The 16,145-nt window shown below is 49.3% G+C and overlaps 1 protein-coding gene across 4 annotated transcripts in view; it reads right to left on the bottom strand.

Moving 5' to 3' along the window:
• Positions 1-16,145, bottom strand: part of GATAD2B (GATA zinc finger domain containing 2B) — a 63,876-nt gene that overhangs the window by 16,361 nt on the left and 31,370 nt on the right. For 3 of the 4 annotated variants that reach the window (XM_055001225.1, XM_055001216.1, XM_055001242.1), the window contains exons 2-5: positions 10,051-10,380; positions 2,154-2,286; positions 1,516-1,647; positions 204-335 (exon numbers count right to left, since the gene is read on the bottom strand). In XM_055001225.1, the coding sequence (XP_054857200.1) occupies positions 204-335; positions 1,516-1,647; positions 2,154-2,286; positions 10,051-10,379 (726 nt within the window). In that variant the 5' untranslated portion in view covers position 10,380. The remainder of the gene's footprint in view (positions 1-203; positions 336-1,515; positions 1,648-2,153; positions 2,287-10,050; positions 10,381-16,145) is intronic. The other variant, XM_055001233.1, reaches the window with a different exon arrangement.

Here is a 16,145-nt window from a genome sequence, read left to right as displayed (position 1 = left end):
TCACAGAAAGTAACCTTTGTGAAACACCAAACATTAAACACGGAAAGAGCAACAGCAGATTTGAACACTGGTGACCATGGGACTCAGCTCTGCTACAGATAAGTGACGGAAGTCTCCCAAGGGTTTGCAACTGTCACTCTCCAGAGCCCCAAAGGAACTGCTTAGGAGGCGACATAAGGAGCAACCAACCAGTGTTTCCTTACCTGTAATGTTCGGAGGTTTTGGGGCTCAACCCCCTGAGCTCCAGGCCGGGAGGGAAGTTTGGACAGAGCCTGCTGTCCAACATGGGCAGGAGATGGCTGGACAATAGATGCTGCATTCTGAACAACCGGAGTCTAGCAGAGAAGAAAGAGAGCAAGGCTGGCGTTATTTTTAATGGGGAGCTTCAGTTGGTATCTGCCATACCATTTCTCCGTGGAGCAAAACTGGAGACCTGCTTCAATCCACATTCAAAATGATACACGTGTTCCTTCTCAATGAGTCCTGAGAATAACAGGAAAGTAATTGTTCCCAGCAAACGTGGAACAGCCCAGATAATATTGGCTTAATTCAGATGTGCCGCCAAGCAGTGGTTAAGGAAGCTTAACTGTGGATCAGCTCACATGTAACCTCAAATGACCTATCCAGCGTTATGGGAATAATCCCGGACTTCACATACTCCTTCCCCACTCCCTTACTTGCTGCACTTTAGTTTGTTGTGTTTAACACAAAACGCAGTTTCCCATGAGAGAGACACCAGCAGTCTGGGCATCTGAGTTTCCCCTCCAAACCTGCAAGCCATGGAAGCCCATGGCCGAGTTTGCTGATTTGTGTGTTCTGGTAAACAACGCTTTGCGCCAATGTGGAGGCCCTTAATTAAACTGCAGTACACAAGGGGAAGAGCGAAGGGGACGAGCACGGGAGCATCCCCAAAGCGCCAAATCATGGCTTGGCATTGTATGTGCGAACCGGTCTGATGGGCAACATCAGAATTAACTAGCAGGTCAGTGACCAAAGCTAAGGTTTGAAGCGGGTTTGCTAACTACGGGACGTGCTGATCGTAGCTGGCCACCATGTCTGAACTGACAAACCCACAGTTACGGCTGCTGTTCCACTTCCCCCCCCCGAGACTGGAGCCAGGAACAGACGGGCGACGAAAGTGGACAAGCGGTGTTAAAAGTCCAGCTTGCGGGGGTGCTGGGAGTGCAAATCGTGGACTGGGTTCTAAACTGCAACCTGGGGATCAAGTGACACCAGAACAGAGCTACACTCTGTTCAGAGAGTTGGGGCTCACAGATGAGGCCATGCTTGGTGACTGGTGAAGTCCTTAGGTGTAGAAGCAGCCTCATCAGGGAATGCTAGCAGACTCTCCATCGAATGCCGCAGGCAAGGTATAGGAAGTGGGAACTGATGCTGCGTGCACTTTCTGACGGGCAAATTTTCAGCTACTCTTGCAGCATGCAGTCTGGGAACTGCAGTGTGTCATGTGCATGGGCTGCCCCTCCTCCAATGGCCACGGCCCACCCAACGCATCACCTTCTGTACCACGTTCTCCTTCTGCAGCTGGCTCTGCCGCAACTTCTTGAGCAGCACCAGCCGGGCCTCCTCCAGCCGCAACTCGTCCCGAAGCTGTTTGATGAGCTGCTGCCTTTCCTCAACGCCTTTGCCCTGGGGAGAGAGGAGAGGATGCGGGTCAATGCGAGAGGCACCCTTCATTCTTAGGGAGCCGAAGATTCACTCGCAAGCAGGCGAGGGCAGGATACGGCCCCAGCCAAAATTGCCTAGGATGCCAAAATCACTTGGAGTACAAGCGGCAACAACATTTGGCAAAACCATTAATGCGTTTTTGAGTTTCTGTTGGGATCTTTCAGGTTACCCGAGTGGTACAACAGCTGCATGCCCTGGTGCCCCAGTCACATCTTAAGGACAGAATCACCCAGAAATCTGTGTTTAGTAAGCAAACAGTAAGGGCTTCGATGAAAGCGTGCTGTAGAGCACTGTAGAACTACAGACTCTAAGATTCCTTGGAGGAGGCCATGACCCTGCAGGCTGTGTAGCCAAGTGGAGAAAGAACTACCTCGCATTCTGCCTGAAGCAGCATTCTGCACCATCTGGGAGCCTGCACGTGATCTTGCCACTTAATTCTCAGGCGCCAGGGTGGAGAAGCCACTCACCTTGAACATTTCCAGGTTGGCAGCCTTGAGCCTTTCTTCCATCCGGGAACTGGAGCGGGGACTGGAAGCCTCATTATCGGAAAGGACAATGATATCTGGCGAGGGGGTTAGCCGCCCCCTGTCCTGGTCGCTGCTGGAGGAGGGGGGAGGAGGGGGAGGGAGATTAGGAGAAAGAAGCTGAATTTTGCAGTTTTCAAGAACCGGGCGACAGCCTGCAATGGCAAGGCAAAAATACCCCACGTGGAAATCCAGGCCAGGCTCAGCTTCACCCTAAGCCAGTGTGGCATTAGGAGTATCAGTCTAGGACCTGGAAGAACCTGGGTTCAAATTCTCACTCGGCCATGCAACTCACTGGACCAGTCACCGTCTCTGATTCTAACCTATTTCACAGGGTTGCGGCACGGATGAAAAGAGAGCAGAACGGATAGATAACACGGATCCACTTACTCCCCTATGAAGTCACCCGTTAAGATCTTCATTGGAGACCCCAGCCCGAGGGCCGCCTCCCCACCTCCAAAAGTTAAATGGGGAGTGACCAGGAACAGGGCCTGTTCAGTGGTGGTGACCCATTCGTGCAGCTCTTCTCTGGAAAGATTTGCCGGGCATACTTTGCCATCCTGATTAACGTAAGGGGCACAACGCACTGGCCAACTGTGGATAAAAACAACAGCAAGCCCCACCTCCTCCCTTCAGCCTTTCTCTTATATGCCACATCATGATCGGGCAAGCATGTGGCAGAATAATGGCCATGTGCTCTGAGAACCGGTCTCAATTTCAGCTGAGCCCTGGGGGGTTGGCTGCCTCAGGATCTTAGCACTGGAAAGAAAGCCAAGCGTGCCAACAACTACTGACTTACTCACCTTGGGTGAGTAAATATCGCCTCCAGGCAACAAGGCATCGCAAGGCAGAACCTTACTGACTCAGATAGGTTTGTTTGCCAGGCTGGGGAAGTCACACTCAGGGCTTGACTGACAAAAGCCACTAGTGAGGCCAAGGCACTTTAAGCCTGAAGGTGTCTTGCTTAAATTGAGCTGCCCGGCTTAAATAAGAAGCTGTAGCTGTGCAGAGTCCCTCAGGGAGTGCTTCTGGCCTCGCCAGGGTCATGTTTAAAATCAGGCCTGTTTCATTTGGAAACGCACATTTTTTGCTAATGTCAAATGCAAACCAGCAGGAAAAGGCACTGGTTTTAAAATCCTGTTTTGTCAAACTTGGTACAGGCAGTCAGAAACTCCGGAATTCCAGGCGTTCTTGCTTGTTAAGTCCCCTCAACTAACCAGGGTGGGTGTCCTAGCCTAATCACTAATTAACATTTAGTTAAGCAATTATTTTGTCTAAACTCCCAGCCGTAGGAATTAAACAGATGGACAAGCCAGGTGCTTAGGGATAATTCCAGGCCCCGATGAAGGAGCAGAGGCATCGACTGCAAATGGGAAAATGGAGGCCACAGCAAACATTTTTACATGAGGCAAGGTGTGGCAAAAAGTTCACCGGATCAGAGATGCAGGAGAGAGAATTTTTCAAAAGACAAAAGTTTTGAGGCTGGCAGATACCTGAACTCCACATTCATCACAACCTCAGTTAAGTGTCTCCTCTGAAGAGAGAAACGGTTTCAGCCCAGATTGAAACACCCACGTGTGACCTGGAAGTGATCCTCAGGCATCTGAAGCGGCCGCCGCTTCCTGTCGCTTGGAGACGGGTGATGTCACCCCAGCTGTCACCAAGCACTGCTGCGTGCACTGTGACGTCACACAGAGGGAGGCAGCGACGTAACCAGGGCTTCTGTTGGCAACTGTCCCCAAAACAACCAAATTCGACAGCAGCAGGAAAAGAGAGCTTCGGCCCTCAGATCCAAACCATGTGCAGCGCTAAAGTTCTGTGACGGGAATTCCCAATGTACCTTTTGGCCCTAAAAAGGCAACGAGGGGGATAACGGTGAGGATCTTGAGGAAAAGGCACCGGACCATTTTACTGATCCAAAACAGCACCCCCACCCCGGATGCTTAAAGCCACAGTAACAGAAAAAGAGGGATGCCTTATCCGTGTCTCGCCTGCCACTTAAAGACGTGCAGGGTGGCGGGAGCAAGGGTCTGCTTTCAAGTAGGGAAAAGATGCGGAGGGAAAGAAATCACAACCGAAGCTGCAACTGTGGAACTTCGGTGGCCTGGCCTGGCCCGTACGGAAGTGGAGACAGCACAACTGAGACCATCTGCGAGATCTGGGCCCCACAGCTGGGGGGGATCTGCTAAAGCCTCAAACACTGGAGAGGAAGAATTCACATGAACCCCCATGTGTTCAGACCCTTGGTCCCTCAAGGTCAGGATCATCTATTCAGACAGGCAGCAGCTCTCCAGGGGGGGCTTCGAACCTGGGACCTTCTCCATGCAAAGCAGAGGCTCTTCCCCTGAGCCACGGCCCCTCTCCATTGTAGAGCACTGTGAAGGAGGGGCAACTATGAATTAGGGGGAGGAGAGAGAGAGGCCAGTGCGGAGCATCGATGCACAGCTTCCCCCTGCACTGAAGTAACAGAAGCCCTAACTCTGCCCTTTCACCCTTGGGAGGTAACACCGGCGCATCTGCAAACTTAGCCCATCGCGGCCAAGAAGACAAAAAACTGGCTCCTTTCACAGGGCAGATGCCAGATAAGGCCACCGAGTAGCCAGAAAGCTGCACAGTCTGGACTTCAATGCTGCAGAGAACCGAAGCTGAACGTGGGCGACTCAAATGGGACCCACCCACTTTCTATCTCTCCTCGGCCACCAAGAGTGCTGGGAACTTATGGGGCTCTTTATGCAAGCGATCAGACACGAAGGATAACGTCCGTAGGACAGACGTTACTGTATCCTTAGCCCTTCCTCCATGTGAAACCCTCTCCTCTGAGGCTGTGACGGTTGCCGTTTTTAAGACATTATTTTTCAGCTATAAAGGGTCTCCGTGAGAATAATAAGAAAACAAATTCCAAATGTCAGTTCAAACAATAATTAAAAAGAGACTGAAAACCACACACTTGAAGCTCCGCACAGAGGACGACTCATTTCAGAGGACAGGAGCACGGCACGCAAGGAATGACGGCTCCCATGTCGTGTAACCATCGCCCTCTACTCCCTTTTTGCCACAAACCACTTTAGGGTTTCCTAAAACTCTGCCTCCCCTGGCTTCAGTCATCTTTCCCTCCATAGCTTCCGAGACCATGACAGGGTATCCAGAGACTTCTAGCAGCCAAAGCCACGGAAGAACAACCCACATCATATGAAACTGGCTCTTCTTCTTAAACACTCCTCTTTGACAGGGACCACAGATTTTTCGGGGTATGCATTGTATCTGTTTGTCATCAGCTGTCTTCACCACAGATGGTTTTTGTTAGGGTTTTTTTTGGGCGGGGGGGGGGGCGGGTTAACCAGTTTGGTATAGTGGTTAAGAGTGTGGAACTCCAATCCGGAGAGCCGGGTTTGATTCCCCACTCCTCCGCTTGAAGCCAGCTGAGTCACCTTGGGTCAGTCACAGCTTCTAGGAGCTCTTTCAGCCCCACCCACCGCACAGGGTGTTTGTTGTGGGGATAATAATAACATACTTTGTGAACCGCTCTGAGTGGGTGTTAAATCATCCTGAAGGATAGTATATAAATCGAATGTTGTTGTTGTTGTTGTTGTTGTTGTTGTTGTTATTATCATCATCATCTATCACCTTTGAAGGAAATATCATTCTGAATTCTCAAAGAAGCTCAAGTGCTAGGAAAGGTGTACTTCTTTGCAGAATTTCTTTGTTCTTTGTCCTCCTAAACCCCCTGCTTTCCACATAAGAAGAGCCTTGCTGTGTGAGATCGTGTAGCACGCAGTGGCCAACCGGTTACTCTGGAGGGCCAAGCAGAGGGCCTAGAGGCCGAGGTCTTCCCCGGACATTGCCTCCTAGCGCTGCTGTTTAGAAGTTTGCTGTTCCCTTTTAATCACCACTTCAGTAGCCGCTGGTGAACCTCTCCCCAATGAATGTAGCCTTTAAACCATATATGTTTAAACTTTTAAAAACTTAATTTAAACTTTTGAAAACTTTAAAAACTTTTCAAAACTCTCCTCCGCTACTTTCCAGGGGGTCTCCTTCTTGTGGGCAGAAGCGACTCTACAGGCCCAGTCGAGGACATGGTGCCAGACATGGAAAATTCCAATGCTATCCTCACCTATCCACAAAACACTGCTTAACGTGGGCAACCAGCCATGGGAAGTTCTCCTGCACCCGCCCTGCTGAAATGAACGGGAGCAGGACCAAAGCACAGGCCCCACCGTCTCCTACCTACAATGGGCTGCCCTGTGATGTTGCTGTGCCCTGTGCCACACGAGACAACAACATCTGATTTATATCTCGCCCTTCGGGACAACTTAATGCCACACTCAGAGCGGCTGACAAAGCGTGTTATTATGATCCTCACGACAATCACCCTGTGACGTGGGTGGGGCTGAGACAGTTCCAAGAAGCTGTGACTGACCCAAGGTCACCCAGCTGGCTTCAAGCCTAAGCGTGGGGAATTAAACCCGGTTCTCCAGATTAAAATCCATCCGCTCTTAACCACTACACCCAACTGGGTTAGCATTTTGATCATGTCATATTCCTAAGCTCTGGAGTGATTCTGCCCACCACCTATGCTGACCATTTGTTCCCTCCGATCTGGAAGAACGATAAAAGCTTCCAGGTCAGTTTAAGACTTTGCTTGGGTAATCAGAATATTCGCGGCGCATGACACCCCCCCCCCCGGCTTGAGACCCCTGCCGCATTCTTGAGTACCGCTCACTGGCTGCCTACAGCACACTCTCCATCAACGCGGCTACCTCCACCATCCAAACTGCAAGATCCTTCTGTTCCAGCACCAGGGAACGGAGGTTGACCGGAGGCGGTGGGGCAGATGGCAGGCACGCAGCCTGGGGCTGCAACCAGCCAAACAGAGCGCCAGCCAAGACGGTTCTCCATTAGAGATGCTTTTCTCCCGCCCACGGCAGGCATCTTGTCTCCCTGCCACCCGTGACTGCACCAGTGAGTCAGGATTTCAGTGCTCGAGCCAGCACCCGCAGTAACTGCTGGGCTCTGGTTCACACCCGTTCACACCCCCGCACTGCCAACACACTGCAGGGACAAGAGGGAGGCACATGTTCGCTAGCCCCTGGGTGGTACTCTAATACCAATCGGCAAAGGGCTGAAAGTTCATTGGCATGGGATCGCAATAAGGACCCCTCCTCTCTACAACCAAGTGTCTGCTGAGCCAACTTAACTATTTCTAGGATTGTGCCAAATCCTCAATAGTTTGGATCTTCCAGGACAAGCACAGAACTTTTGGAGGAGGACAAAATATCCCCTACTGCGGGAGGGGGGGAGCCCCTGACCTTGATAGCCCAGGTGAGCTTGATCTCGTCAGATTTCAGAAGCTAAGCAAGGTCGGCCTTGGTTAGTAGTTGGATGGGAGGCCTCCAATGGAGACCAGGGCTGCAGAAGCAGGCAACGGCAAGCTACCTCTGTTAGTCTCTTGCCATGAAATCCCACCAGGGGTCGCCATAAGTCAGCTATGACTTGAGGGCACTCTCCAGTCCACAGGGGGGGAGTGTCACTGTTTTTTGCACCCATCCCTGCCATTGGTCCCCTGATATGCTGATGTTTCAGCACCAAAAGTTCTTTCCTTGGTTTGGATTTCCTTCTTCTCCAAAGCGTGATCCCAACCAACTGGGGATCATGTCACAAACACGATTTTGTTAAATTTGACTACAAAGGCACTGGTTTGGCTTCTACCTCTATCCATTTGCTCCACTGAGCCCAGATGTAATCCAGTGGCTCTTCTATGGGAGGAAGAGCCTCTTAAGCTGGACAAAAGCTCCTTAGAGGATGGTTAGATCCGCCCGACTGTTTCCTAAACTGGTCACATGGAGATTCCTAGCCAATCAGAAATTTAAAGGCCAATGGAACCTATCTAGGGCAATGCTTCTTAAATAAGTGTCCCCCCCACTACTCACTGATTTTTCAGGAATTATGGCAAAAGGAAAGAAAGTCTTTGCTATTTCAGCCCTCGCTGCCTTTTAAAGAGGCTTTATTTATTAAACTACTGAAGGCCCACTTTTCAGAAGAAAGAACCATCAAAGCAGTTTCATGTTCCTGACTGGCTAGGATGCCCATAGGATCAGACCAGGAAATATTTCTCTCTCTCAAAATCAGTCTCACTGCCCTTGGGGACATCAGTACCAATGGCTGCACATGGTCACGCTTCTTAAACCAGCTCAACCACATCCAGGGGGAACACACAGCAATAACAAGAGCTGATCACCCCAGTTCTGGTGAGTTAACTGGAGGCATTCAGCAGCTGTGGAGCAGCCTCTGAGGACAAATGGAAATGGATCATACACTGCGTTTCAAAATGAGGAAGAAACTGATAATTCCGCACCCCAAACAACGTGAATTCCATGACCTGCGTAAATTATGCAAATGAAGCTGAATTAAACATCCCTGAATTAAACACACATGAAGCTGCCTTATACTGAACCAGACCATCGGTCCAGCAAGGTCAGTATCGTCTACTCAGACTGGCAGCTGCTCTCCAGGCCCCCGGCAGAGGTCGTTCACATCTCTTACCGCTTGGTCCTTTCGACAGGTGAGGGCTAGGAATGAACCTGGGGCCTCCGACATGCTAAGCAGAGGCTCTTCCACTGAGCCACAGACCCTCCTCCAGAAGGGCCCCGGACATCAACGATGCTCTCCCCAGCCCCAGTCAGGGGAAATGCCGCCCTGCTGCCCCACTTGGGCATCTGAGATCACACATTACATGACACTGCCTGCCATGCTCAAATTCAAGATCATCATCACAGATTTAACCGAGTCCCGTTTAAATTACAGCACGTGGGGTAGAAGGCTGGGATTATTTGTTTTTTTTTAATCATTTGTAGCCCCTGCCAACTTGATTCCACGGAGCAGGAAATGATAAAGCCGCACTGCTCTGTGAGACAAGAAGGCCACATCCATGCTTCTGCAGCCTCTGGGCTTGACTACTGCCATGCGCTTTACACGAGACTGCCCCTGAAGATACCCCGGGAAGTTCAGTTGGTGCAAATACTCTTGCCTGTTTTTTAAATGGGCCCAGGAAGGCGGGGATGTGTCCAAGCAATGTCGCATCAGCTGCACTGGGTGGTACTGCACTTCCTGTTCCTGTTTAAGGGGTGCTGTTGACCCATCAAGCCCTGTGTAGCCTGAGGACCTGCACACACGTGGGACCATGCTTCTTTACGGGTAGCTGATTCACAGGCCCTTACTGTGAAAGGTTAGTACAGTGATAGTGAGATGCACCGTGCTACAGCTTTGGAACATTCTGCTTCCACATATGAGGAGCCACCAATCACGAGTGGGTTTCCTTAAAACCAGCCAGACTTTTAAACCGGTCAATATAGCCGTTTTTTATAGTAGCTGCTTCCTCTTTTGTTTTACAGTTCTTATCTAGATTGAATGTCGTTAATGTAGCCTGTAAGTATTTTAAATCAACAGACAGCAGAAACTTTACACGGTCATGTTTGATCCTGCTTCTTCCACGCAGCCCACAACATAGAAAGTTCCCGGGAAACGGAGAACTTGGACGCTCCAGGAGCAGAATGCGGGGTTTGTGGTGTCGGCCCCTCCTCATGGACTGAACTCCTGCCCTGCACTGCAGAGACACCACAGTCTATGCCGGAGTGTCTTTCAGAAACACACACGCACTTACTTTGCCTGGTCTTCAAGACTCAAGGGTTAAATTGGGAAAAGGCCTGGAATGTTAGGTTAATCTGATAATACTGTATTCCCTTGGAGGCAGGGATACGTTTTGCATTTAGTCTTCAGGACAGGGAAGATAGCTCTGACCCGAGACAGGCACCTTTCTTTCCCAGGTCAAAATAAAGCCTCCTACCTCCTCTTTGCGCTCATGTCCACTGGCTCATCATTGATGTTCTCCTTCCCCGGCCTGCCTGAAGTCCGGCTGTCCGCGTGGGGCCTCAGGTTCCCATTCAGCTTCTCCTCGTAGACTTTCAGGCCATCCTGCTTGACGGGCAGCTCGTGGGGCACCTCGATGCCCGCCAGGTCCTTCCTCTTGAGCAGCGCCAGCATCTTGAGGCGCTCCATGGCCTCGTGCCCTTCCATCTTCAGCCTCTTGGCCAGGACGTCATCCCGCTCGTCGGCTTGGTCCAGGCTCCGCTTCAAGAGGTTCAGGCGCAGGGCGTCCTCTGTCATTCGGTCCATCCTGCAGGGAAAAGGAAAAGCAACGAGACAGCGGGTCAGGACTGGCAAAGAGGCATCCTGAGCCGCACAGAGCTCTCTTTTGGGGGTCATGCTGAAGGAGAGGGCAGGAAAAGGAAGCCCTCTGCGGCAGTGAGTTCCACATATGCAGTGTATGAGAACCCTTTTGCCTGTTTGAACTGCCCTGTTCATCTGTCAGGCGCCTCTGGGAAGGCTGTGAAAGTGATGCCGTCCCCTTATTGTTCATCTGTAGCTTCACATATTGAGAGGTAGGCTGCCTCTGCATGAGGAAGTTCTATTTTAGTCACCCTGGTTATTGGGCAACGATAGATCTATTCCCCCCTGTGAATCGGCGTTCTCATCCTTTCTCAAAAGCATCTATACCCAATGGCCACCTAGAATCCGAGTCTCCATCAACAGCCAGCGGCTTTGTATTAACAGAAGACTGAACCCACTTTCAGTGGTCCGCACCGAGTCAGTTACACATCTGTTGGCTGCCCTGGGCTTTTCTCAAAGCCAGATATAACTATAATAAAATAAACATCTCTCCAGCTCCATCGCTGTCATACCTCCAATTGTATTGATTTCCCAGCCCTTTCCCCACCGATCGAGGCAGTTCACAAATACATTTAAGGCTGACTTGAAAATGTCCTCCAAAATTACCAGTGAGCCTGACTGCTTGCCCACACATGTTGTGATTTACAAAAGAAGAAAGGGGGTGGCGGGGGGATAGCAAAGTTTCGCTGAACTTCTCTCCCTGATCACCTGGAGGGAATTCTTACACAAGCAACGGGGCGAATGTCGGTTTACAAGCCTGTACTTAACGTCTAGAAACAAAATAAGCGCTAAAAATAAAATGACAAACTTAAATGATGTCTGTAATTTGAATAACACCTAAACTGAAGTTGCTTTTTACGGCTGCCATTTTATATTATGAGGTGCTACATCAAAAAAAAAATATTCAGATTTTGCGGGACAGAGCAGTAGATGAAAACCCACACAAAAACAGCATCAACAGACTGACTTGCCAAAAGCATGTTCAAAAGGGTGCTATACAAATCCTCCTAAAAGAGAGGGATGACAGCCCACTTCTCCGCAGGAAAGTTATTCCAGATTCCTGGGACCACCACAAAAAAGGCCCTGAATAGTTGCAAGAACGTATGGAAAGCCCTGCTGATCACACCAAGATTCCATTTAGAACAATTTCCTGTTGCCCACAGCCTGCACTCCCTGCTGCTTGACAGCAGCGTGTATTCCAAAGTACTCTGCACCTGTTTATGGAAGCTCCATCTTGCTATCACAGCTAACAACCCCCGACAGACCACTCCTCTTCCACAAATGTGTCCAGTTTAAAGCCATCTTGGTTCATGTCCATCAATGTATCTGGTGGCAGTCAGTTCCATAAGTTAGCCTGGTATTGTGTGAAGGTGTGCACTGTCTATTGTGAGTCTACTGCCCCTCAACTTGGTGGTGCAGTGTGCGATCAAGTCATAGCTGACTTATGGCGACCCCTGGCTGGGTTTTCATGGCAAGAGGCTAACAGAGGTGGTTTGCCACCACCTGCCTCTGGAACCCTGGTCTTCGTTGGAGGTCTCCCATCCAATTACTAACCAAGGCCGACCCTGCTTAGCTACCGAGATCTGACGAGATCAGGCTTGCCTGGGCTATCCAGGTGCCCCCCAACTTAAGTGACCCTACACCCAAGGAAGGATCCGAAGTATGTGCCCCCTCACTCATTCCCGCAGGCCACAGAACATACTTGCATAATTTATTGCTGCTTCAGCTTGTCATGGAAGAGATACAAAAAATACGCGCATAAACACACACATCCACAGACATTTATATGCTTCCCCCCGCTGCCCGAAGGCATCTTTTTAAAACTGCAGCCCAGCCTGCCTGCCCTCTGGAGCGAGCTGGGTTGGAGAAGAATTTTTAAGTGCAAAAACAGAGCCAAAAATAGTTAAACAAGTAGAGGCATGCTCAAAGGGGCGGCAGGAGGAAGACGTGTGCAAGCCATGCATCTGAACTGCACACATCTCAAAAATCAGGACCCTTGGACGATTCAGAACTGCTGCCTGGCAATTATCCACCTCCTTTCTAACCGACTCACTGATTTATTCCCTTTGAGTGAAGTGGCACTCTTTCTTGAGACAGCCATGGAACGGAATGTTAACTTGCAAGTCAACAATGAAGTTGTGTTCCCACCTCCCCATTTTAGAACGAAAAGCTACCTTTCCTTTTTGGTTCCTTTTTTCCCCCCAGAACAAAAACAACCTCAAAATCTGGCATGCGAGTGACAGCCCTAAAAATTAAAATTTCTTCTCCACCAAACTCGGGTTTTACTGACTTGCAACTGGCCTATAAGAGTGAAGCGACGCAAGGGACGAGGTCAGCAAAGGGGGTTCAGGCCTTTCTGGACGCTGAATAGCAATCCTGTTCTCGCCACCATGCAATGTCCAAAGTAGCCTTCAGTTTCTAGTTCGACAAGAACTCCTAGATCAAGGCCTTTGTTCAAATCAGCGTTGGCAGCAGTAATAATAATTATTAATCCAGAGGAGTTAGCCGTGTTAGTCTGTAGTAGCAAAATCAAAAAGAGTCCAGTAGCACCTTTAAGACTAACCAATTTTATTGTAGCATAAGCTTTCGAGAATCAAGTTTTCTTCGTCAGATGCATGGTACAGAAACTGTCAGATTTGTGTCTGACATTAGAAATGGAAACATCCAAAAACCAGTGGGAGGACACTTCAATCTACCAGGACATTCCATCAAAGACTTAAAGGTCGCTGTAGTTCAACAGAAACCTTTCAAAAACAAAATCCAACGGGAGGCTGCTGAATTGGAATTCATATGCAAATTTGACTCTGTCAAGCTGGGACTGAATAGGGACTATGAATGGTTATCACATTACCACAGGTAACAGATTTCCTTTACAGAGGCGGGGTCTGGGGGAGCCCAGTGGCGCCTGGCGTGGGCTTTCAGGGACCACAGTTCTCTTTGTCAGATGCATCTGACGGGGAGAGCTGTGGTTATCGAAGGCTTATACTACATAGGAATTGGATGGTCTAGCTATTTTACTGCTGCAAACTAACAGGGCAAACTCCCTTGAAGCCTCACTCAAGCCAACTGACCCCAAAAGGACACCAAAAGGAGATGTTTACATTTACTAGCAAAGGAATGTTTTGATTGCACCCTCCCTCTCTCCCCCCTAACTGCATCTTCTCTCTCCTCCCTTCCTCTTCTATATTTGACCAGTTTCTGTACCATGCATCTGACGAAGAGAACTTGATTCTCGAAAGCTTATGCTACAATAAAATTGGTTAGTCTTAATAATTATTAATAACTTTTAAAATAGTAAAGAGTCCAGTAGCTCCTTTAACCGAAGAGACCTGTGGTTCTCAAAAGCTAGTGCTGCAATAAAGTTGGTTAATCTTAAAGGTGCTACTGGACTCTACTATTTTGCAACTACAGACTAACATGGCTAACTCCTCTGGATTAGTAACTTTCAGGGATTTTGCTACACCAGCATTACATTTGTAATGTAGATATAGGTGAACTCCCCAACGTTTTCTTTCTTCCTTCACATCTTCTCCCACACCTCAATCTCTTCCTTTCATATTACCTGTCCTACCGCCTTCCCACCATACTTACCCTGACCTGGATAGCCCAGGTGAGCCTGATCTCGTCAGATCTCAGAAGCTAAGCAGAGTTGGCCTTGGATAGTAATTGGATGGGAGACCTCCAACAAAGACCAGGCTTGAAGAGGCAGGCAATGGCAGGGGGTGCCGCAAGTCAACTATGACGTGAAGACGGGATTTCATTCATTTCAGGACTACAACAGAGAGCACATTTATATTTGACAACGGTGCCTTCAGCAGACCTGATCACCTCAGAGTTTGGAAGCTAAGCAGGGTCGGCCTTGGTCAGTAACTGGATGGGAGACCTCCAAGGAAGACCAAGGTTGCAGAGGCAGGCAATGGCAAACCGCCTCTCTAAATCTCGTACCTTGAATACCCCACCAGGGGTCGCCATAAGTCAGCGATGACTTGAGGGCACTCTCCTCCTCCTTCCACCCTCCTTACCTAATGCTTTGCATTCATACACAGCCACACAAAGCTGAGTCATGATACTGTTCATCTCTCCTGCTCACAAGCACGTCTTCTGGCAGCACGTCTCAGGCAGGGGTCTTTCCCATCACCTGCTACTGACCCAGGGATTAATCCTGCGAGCCTCCCCATGCAAAGCCAATGCTCTACCACTAAGCCATGTGTACAAACCCAAACCAGAGGCCTCTGTGAGCTGGTCCAACTTACAGTGCAATCCTAAGGAGAGTTACTGCAGTCTACGCCCATTGGTTTCAACGGGCTTAGACTGGAGTAACTCTCTTTAGGACTGCACTCTCGCCTCTGACACAAACTCACTAGGTGACTTTCTGCTACTTCCCCATCTACAGCATGGGGGTTAGAACGTCAGGCTAGGATCTGGGAGAACCAGGTTCAAACCCCAGCCCTGCCATAAAAGCCGGCTGGATGACCTTGGGCCAGCCACACATCCTCAGCTTAACCTACACCACAGGGTTGTTGTGAGGATAAAATGGAGGAGAATGAGGAAAGCTGCTTTGGGTCACCAGTGGGCAGAAAGGTGGGGCAAAAATGAAGTAAGTAAAGAAATGATGGTTGCTAAATAGTAAAGAGTCCAGTAGCACCTTTAAGACTAACCAACTTTATTGCAGCATAAGTTTTCGAGAACCACAGCTCTCTTCGTTAGATGCCGTGGCATCTGATGAAGAGAGCTGTGGTTCTCAAAAGCTTATGCTGCAATAAAGTTGGTTAGTCTTAAAGGTACTACTGGGCTCTTTACTATTTTGCAACTACTGACTAACACGGCTAACTCCTCTGGAGAAATGGTGGTTGCTTACCTTTCAGGGTGTTGTAACAAAGTAAGTGCTCTGAACAGATGGGAACCGAAATGTATCACAGCTCATTCTCCTAGCCACCATACTTCACACTGCAGTAGAGGGACACCATTCAGAGAGATACATTTCCAGGACACTTCTTCCCCTCCTTTCCTCCATGGCTGAGATCAGGGTAGCATATACAGAGTGTTTTCCTCCTCCAGTCTATGCTCCCAACAACACTGTGAGGTAGGTGAGGTTCAGAGCATGTGACCGGCCCCAAGTTGTCCAGTCATTTTCATGGCTGAGTGAGGATTCGAACCCAGGTCTTCATTCAAATCCTAGCCCAACCCTTCAACTGCACTGTCTTCTCACCCCTCTACTCATATTGCTTGTTTTAAATGTCGTCTGCCTTGAGTCTCCGAGAAAAAGTTTAGTTGGGTCTGCAGCAGGACAGCAGGTTTTGAGTCCAGTGGCACCTTAGGGACCAACAAGATTTTCGGAGCGGAAACTTTCGAGGGTCACACAGCTCCCTTCTTCAGATATGAGAATCTTCAGAAGAAGGGAGCTCTGAATTCTTGAAAGCTTCCGCTCTGAAAATCTTGTTTGTCTCTAAGGTGCCTCTGGACTCAAATCCTGCTGTCCATGAAAAAGGTGGATTACAAACGAAGTAAATAAAAACAAAACAGATGCACAAATGAGTCAGTCTCATCAATTTTATGCTTGCCTCAAAAGTGACCATTTTCCTACCAAGGGCACCACGTGCAAAACACACACAGGCTGTCATATGTGGGGTTGCAGAATTTGTCTATTTCGCTGCATGCAGTCAAGGGTGGGTGATCAGCGCAAGCGACCCTCCACCTTCTACATGGAAGCAC

Source organism: Eublepharis macularius, chromosome 1 (assembly GCF_028583425.1).
Source record: "Eublepharis macularius isolate TG4126 chromosome 1, MPM_Emac_v1.0, whole genome shotgun sequence".
Lineage (NCBI taxonomy): Eukaryota > Metazoa > Chordata > Lepidosauria > Squamata > Eublepharidae > Eublepharis > Eublepharis macularius.
The sequence above is the reverse complement of the archived record's forward strand: the minus strand, read 5'-3'. Positions and strand labels throughout refer to the sequence as shown.